Source organism: Crocodylus porosus, unplaced genomic scaffold (genome assembly GCF_001723895.1).
Source record: "Crocodylus porosus isolate Cpor-Errol unplaced genomic scaffold, CroPor_comp1, whole genome shotgun sequence".
Lineage (NCBI taxonomy): Eukaryota > Metazoa > Chordata > Crocodylia > Crocodylidae > Crocodylus > Crocodylus porosus.
Window position 1 is genome coordinate 86,521,043 of NW_017728906.1, and position 6,903 is coordinate 86,527,945.

Here is a 6,903-nt window from a genome sequence, read left to right on the forward strand (position 1 = left end):
GCACTGGGAAACCAAAAAATTTGTGTGACTCGCTTTATTGCGATATTCGCTTTATTGCGGTGGTCTGGAACCGAACCCACAATATCTCCGAGGTATGCCTGTATTTCAAAACCATTTTAGTTAAACTGGCATAACTATGTATGTCTTATTCCTCAAGATATATTTATTTTGATTTAACCTAATCCTGTGAAGGACCAGATTAAATTAAACAGAAATGACCCATTATTAATCCAAAATAAGGGTATCTTTACACAACTTTGCACATTCTAACTAAATTGATTTAAATGGCACTTTTAATGAGGTGAAGTTTATGAAAAACACAAGGATTAATATTTCCTACCAAGGATACCAATGGAGATAGCTCAGTGGTAGTACTGGTGGAAAATTCAGAATTAAAAAAATGTATAGGATAAAGACAGTAAAAAAGAACTTTTTTTTAAATTACATGATTAAAATTAAGAAGGTAGGCATGTGTTTGTAAGAATGGAGGTCTCAAAAAGGTAATTCTCCTGTTGCTTATATAAATGTTCCATTTTACTAAAAGAATGACACTGTCTCTAAAAGAGACTTTTTTACCTGAATTTTGCTTTGCTTGGATGGATGGTCCTACAAACACAAATGTTTGTGTTTGGAACAAAACCTTCTTATAAACTTAAAAACAACCCCTAAACCCTAACTGATAAAACAAAATAAAGCCAGAAATATTTTGTAGTTTCAAAATTTGAATTACAAATTCAAAAAAATTACAGCATTACCTGTTTATGTGACAATTGAGTTTTATTTTAGGATCAAGAAAAACAACTTTCCAGGCCTACTCTGCACTTGAAAGATTTGCTGGCATAACTATATCGACAGTGTAGATTATAGTTTATATTAAACAAAAAATGATTTTGTAGGTATAACTTTGTTAGTAAAACTCTATGAGTACTAGGGCTTTTACCAGCATAGAAAAATCATTTAAAAATTATATTCATAACTGGTATTGCTATGCTGACAAAAGTTTCTACTGTAGATCTGGCCTCAGAAAGAAAATAAGGATATAACAAATCCAGGAAGTCTATAAATTATACTAACAAACTAAATAAAAATTTTTCAAACAAAATTTCATATTTTGTAGAGTTTTGTACAACTTTTTCTATTCATAATCACAAGGCCCTCTACAAGAGCCTGATGCACTACCTTATATAGTATATCTGTTGTAAAGAAGAATGCTTTGTACCTTTCCAAATGTAGCTGGATTTACTTGGTTCTGATCATAATGTCTGCAGTACTCTCTGTACATTTCATATAACAGACAACGAGGTACGCTGCATCCTTCACACATGTAGAAATGATCAGCAATCCTTTAAAATGAAATGGTACAAGAAGATCAGTTTATATCAAGACAAGAAGGTTATTTGCCTGATTCTGATATCACACCATATTTACACTGGTGCAACTCCACTGACTTCACTGCAGCTGCTCCTTAGCTCCAGCAGTGTGAATGAGATCAGAATCAGGTCTACTAATTCTAAGTAGAACCACATTCTGTAGGCAACGGTACATCATTGTTACTTTCAGGTTCCCTGAAACTCCCACTTCAAGACACGGTGGGTTCTGTATCAAAGAGTCTATATGAATATACTTTATTGAGCAGCACGCCTATCAGATACTGTACAGGTTTTAATGATAAAATACAGTTTACCTAATATCACAATGAGGTTAAAATTATCATGTAAAATCATTGCCTCTAAAATGGGAAAAAATGATTTTCTAATGTATGATGCAAGCTACAAAACCTCCACTATAATACATGTAGTATATTAAGTAGTTGCTTTCTCTTTAAGAATAATGTACCACAGGATATTTTTGGGTTAGGCATAAAAATTAGAACCCACTAGAGTAGCAAGTGCCAAATTCCATACACTACTGCAAACCAAACAGTTGCAATACAAGTATGAAAGAAAACAGAATTTGGCCTGAAATTACTACTTAGTGGGCACGTTTACATGTGCACTTTAATCTCCAGTAGACTATTTTACTGTGCATTAAAGCATCACGTAAAAATGGTGAGTTTATGCTAATGCACAGTAAAATAGTCTACTGTGCATTGTCACTAAAAAAGTGTGCAAATGTGCTACTGCACATTAGTGCAGCCTAATGCACATTAATTTAGAACTTCACCCTGGAAGTACTAAATTTAATGCACATTAGAAAAGGTGCATTAATGCATGTGTAGATGCCCCAAGTAGCACTCCTGGCTAGTCTAGATGTGCTTAAATATTAATGGTTGGTCCAGTTGTGCTTAATTTACTTGCCTGAGTTATCTTAGTAACATAAATAAAACTACTCAAGTGAGTAAGGTGAAGAAGATTTGATCTTACTTTCTCATTAGCTTAAGTTATTATTACTGCTAGACAAAAATATTCTTTAATTAAGACATAATGCCAACAGAACTAAACACTGTCAGCAGATAATAGCATCCTGCAGCACAAATACATATGCAAAGCTGAAGCATTTGTGGGAAATAAATGTTGAGGCAGAGAAGAAATTAATTTTCAAAGCATGACACACTGATCCTGTGACAATTTTCTATTACAGTGACTTTACTTTTGTTATGCCAAATGAGTTCAGTTGATTTAATTATTTTATCTGCTGAATGTTGGTACAGCAGAATGCCAGTTACTGACAATATCACTTTTACTGATGTTCACACTGGTTTAGAAAACAGAGTTATCATAGGTACCAGCTTAGACATGAATGCCAGTTTTAAAACAGCATTCCATGTTTTTATTTATTAATAGCTCAGCTTCAGACTAGCTAGCATTTATCATTTTAACTTTTATCAATAGGTAGTGGGTAAGGTCTCCAACTATCTGATTGACTGGAATAGATTCTATTTGTTATAACTGAGCAAGCAATATTAACATTGAATTATTCTAAGATGAGGGACTGGACCTGTTTCAGCTCAGCTTCCTACTCCTGCTGCCCATCCTTTTCCTACAGAAGGACTTCTAACTCTTTTCCCACATCTGCTCTCTCCCTTGTAAAGAGGCCTCAAACACCTTGGCTCTCACCTAATTTACAGTCTATGCTCCCACCAACCAACCGGGCAGCCTCATGTTGCTAGGCCATGCGATAGCACTGCTTGCTCCATCTCCCTGCCCAGGCTATTTCTGGGCTTTTTGCCAATTCCTCATCACCTGATGTAAACTGCTTCACAATTACTGGCAGGGAAGAGACACCAGCACCAAAGATAGCCAGGGGACAAGGAGTAGGCATGCTGCCTTAGTGGGGAGTTCTTCCATCATGGGAAATGAAAACATACCATAGGTAGGATTCATTATAGGTAAGGCTCCAAACTATGACCTGCTTCCCCATATCCATTAATCCTCCTTTCTTTTAGAAAAAGCCCCACTCCCAAACCCTAGTAATTAAGAAACTCAGACATTAAGCCTGGGTCCAAATTTACCCTAGGTATAACACCTCCTGAGTCAATGGAATCACAACAGACTAATTTGTACTTCAGTAATTGTTCTGGCTAACAGCTTTGTCTCTGCACGCAGCTATTTTTAACAAAGTATTTCATTACTTTTTTTATCTATTAAACTTTGTCTCTCTTTTTTCTTACAACATACTGAAAACCTTCTACCTGCCAAAATGCAGATCAAGTACCAAAGTGCTATATTACCAGAAAAGCTCAAGAAGAGAGCTTTCACATATTACTTGCAATATTCCCAGCATATGGCTATTTATGATACACATTGAAGCAACCTGCCCCTTTGAATTAAAACAAAGTCAATCAAAAAAGGAGTGGGGGAGAGAAAGAAAAGAGAGAGAAAACAGGGGAGGCATGTACAAATTTATCTTTTGCCTTCTCGCTAGTTCTCTGGCAGAAGTTTTATTCAACTGCTTCTCAAAACGTACATTAAAAGGACTCCATTTTTTCTGGGGATGCTACATATTATATGAGGACCAAAAGCCTTGTGTTTTGTTTTTGCCAGTGTACCCAATATAAAATCAAACAAAAATGTTAGAAACTTGTTCCAGAAAGAATACAAAGGGGTGATCTACATGTTCACTGTGGAGAAAGGATGGCCAGTGAGTGATTTGGGTGCTGGCATAGGAATTAAATTCTGTCCTCTGTTCTGCCTGACTTCCTGTGTTATTCTCAGTAAGTCATTTAGGGTTTGTGTAGGTGGCACAGAGCAGAACTGTGTAGAGATATCAAAGTTAGCCTTGTATAAGATGGCTTGCATATCAAAGGCAGAACAGCTTGGTTAGCACAGTCCTCCTTGCCTCCTTTTCAGCAGAGCTAATTAGTATCTTTTTTTCTCTTTCAGTTCAAGCTAAGTTGCATATTACACTGGGATTTGCTGTGTAGGTATACCCTTAATTTCTCTCCGTATCTGGGTCCCTCTTTCTGTAAAATGGAAATAATAGTATTTCCCTACCCTGAAGAGGGTTGGTGTGGAAGAGTAAACACATTAAAAGACTATAATAGGGCACATCAAGAGGTGAGGTTGGTAAATTGTGTCAATTCAATATCCCTGAATGTGCTGTACAGGTAGTCCTCGACTTAACGTTTTGAGTTACAACATTTCACACTTACAACATTTATAAATTGACACCCTGTTTCAACTTTATGATGTCAATTTCTACTTACAATGTTTGATCCAATGTGACACCATGCCAGCGAACAAGGTCGCCACATCACCCCTCTCCCTGGAGAACATCTGTCCAAACTTTCTTGGATACTTTCTTTAAGAAAGCAGACAAGACTCCAGAAAAACCTGCAGGCAAGACTCCTGACAAGACTCCAGCCAAGAACCCTTCAAAAAGTCCAACTAAGAGCCCTTCAAAAAGTCCAGCAAAGTCTCCTCAAAAAGGTCCTTCCAAATCAGTATGATAGCTATTTACAATAGAAATACATTAATGTAGCTATATTACTCATCTATAATTGATTGAGTACAAAATTCTGGGTTATTTTTGGTGAAAATAAGGTATTGGGCCTTGGTTCAGGAACCAATCCCCCATTTATAACATTGTTTCCTATAGGAAAATCGGTTCTGAGTTACAACGTTTCGACTTAAGAAGCGGTTTTCAGGAACCAATTGTGTCGTAAGTCTGAGGACTGCCTGTGCTGTCATTTTCAAAGCTAAAATCAAACATGGTGGATGTGATATAGTTAATTAATAAAGCAAATACCACACCCCTGCCAAAGATGGATCATCAGCCCTACCCAAGAGGTAACCAATGCCCAAAAATGATGGAGGGAAACAGAAAGGAAACCAAACATTTCCAGAGAATAGCCAGATGGTTAGAACAGTCAAACTATACAGGGGATGGTTAGAATAGTCAAACTACAGGCAACATCAATTTTATACACTTTTTTTTCTTGACAGACTGCTGGTATGCTGATTTACTATTAGGTTATATTACCCTTCATTCCCAGGTTTTAAAAAAGCCAGCACCTTTACACAGGGTTCCCTCCTCCCATCAAGTTGTGCTATGCCAACTGGGAATTGCAGGACGTGGGACAGATGGAGGCATGGAAATCTGGAAAGTCCAATTAAAAATCCCATTGGCTGCCATGGCTGTGCTTTACCTGTGGTGGGTTAGGGTGTTAGGACCGTCTTGAATCAGGGTTCACAGTAGTCTTATGTAGAGTTTGGATGATGATTGTATGGGATAATTTGGGTAGCGCTGATCCTGCCTCAGGCAAGGGGTTGGACTAGATCTGTGGTTCTCAACCTTTTTTGTATCAGGACCCTTTTGTAAACATCAGTGGCCAGTCCTGACCCATTGCCCCTCGCTCCCAACCCTCTGCCCCTGCCGCCCAGTGTGTGGAGCAGGGGGTGAGAGTGTGGGTCAGGGGGGTGCCAAAAAGCCCCTTGCAAGTTTGAAGCCTGTCAACCAGCAAGAGAAAAGCCACGGTTTCCCGTGTTTTTCTCCTTTAGAGGAAAATCCATTTTTAAAGTTTCTTGATCTATTTTTTAAGTTTGCTTGCGGCCCTTTCATATATTCTTGCAACCCACTTTTGGGTTGTGACCCGTGGGCTAGACTAGATGACGTCTGGAGGTCCCTTCCATCCCTGCTTCGCTATGACTCTACCCAAGGAGAGAACGTCCACCACTGCGCCTGCATCTGGCCACACATCCACCCCCAGCAAAGACAACATCAAGAGACCACTGATACTGCCTCGCTGTTGGATCCGGGCCTCTAACTGCCGCCCTGGACATGGCCGGCCTGCCCATACCCACCTATGTCTGTTTGAAACCACACCAGAGCACCCTCCCCTTCAACCAGCCACCCCCACGCCACGCACAGCGTTGTTGCTGGGGGGGAGTGGGGCACCCCCCTTGGGCACCAAAGCAAATGAGGCACCAACAGGTGCTGCCCAGCCAAGGCAGGGACAGAGCCACAAGGGCGGGGGGCACAGGCAAGCATGGGGAGGCATGTGCCCCCTGGGTCTGTGTGCCCCCGGCCCCAAACTTCCCTGCTACGGCACTGGCCACGTGGCTTCCTCAGCAAGGGGGTTCAGCTGCCTGCAGGACACAGCCAGCCCAAAAGATGGGTGCTCGGGCACCAGGGTGAGGGCATGCTGGGCCCCCTACCTGCCCCGGGCCCTGCCGTGCACCCGGACCCATGTGCTCTGCTGGGCACAGCCCTTCTGCCCCCTGCTGCTGGAGATATTCCACCCCCCCGCCAGCTTGGCATCCTTAATGCCCCCTCGCAGAGGCAAAGGAGCGGCCCCTACCACTGCGTGATGCAGCGGTGCTCGCTGCTCCGGCCCCCGGCCGCCGCCGCCGCCATCCCCGCAGGCGGGGGGGGCTGCGGCACTGAGTCACCCGGGCAGCGCCGGGGCCCGCTTGCCTTACCGAGCCGGGTGAAAACAGCCCCGGGCGCGGGCTCCGCTCTGCC

At 41.4% G+C, this 6,903-nt stretch overlaps 1 protein-coding gene across 4 annotated transcripts in view; it reads right to left on the bottom strand.

Annotated features, from left to right (window-relative positions):
- RFX8 (RFX family member 8, lacking RFX DNA binding domain) overlaps window positions 1-6,810 on the bottom strand; it is a 48,776-nt gene extending 41,966 nt beyond the window's left edge. For all 4 annotated transcript variants that reach the window (XM_019529542.1, XM_019529541.1, XM_019529540.1 and 1 more), the window contains exons 1-2: window positions 6,740-6,810; window positions 1,220-1,343 (exon numbers count right to left, since the gene is read on the bottom strand). In XM_019529542.1, the coding sequence (XP_019385087.1) occupies window positions 1,220-1,343; window positions 6,740-6,795 (180 nt within the window). In that variant the 5' untranslated portion in view covers window positions 6,796-6,810. The remainder of the gene's footprint in view (window positions 1-1,219; window positions 1,344-6,739) is intronic.
- Between the last annotated feature and the right edge of the window lie 93 nt (window positions 6,811-6,903).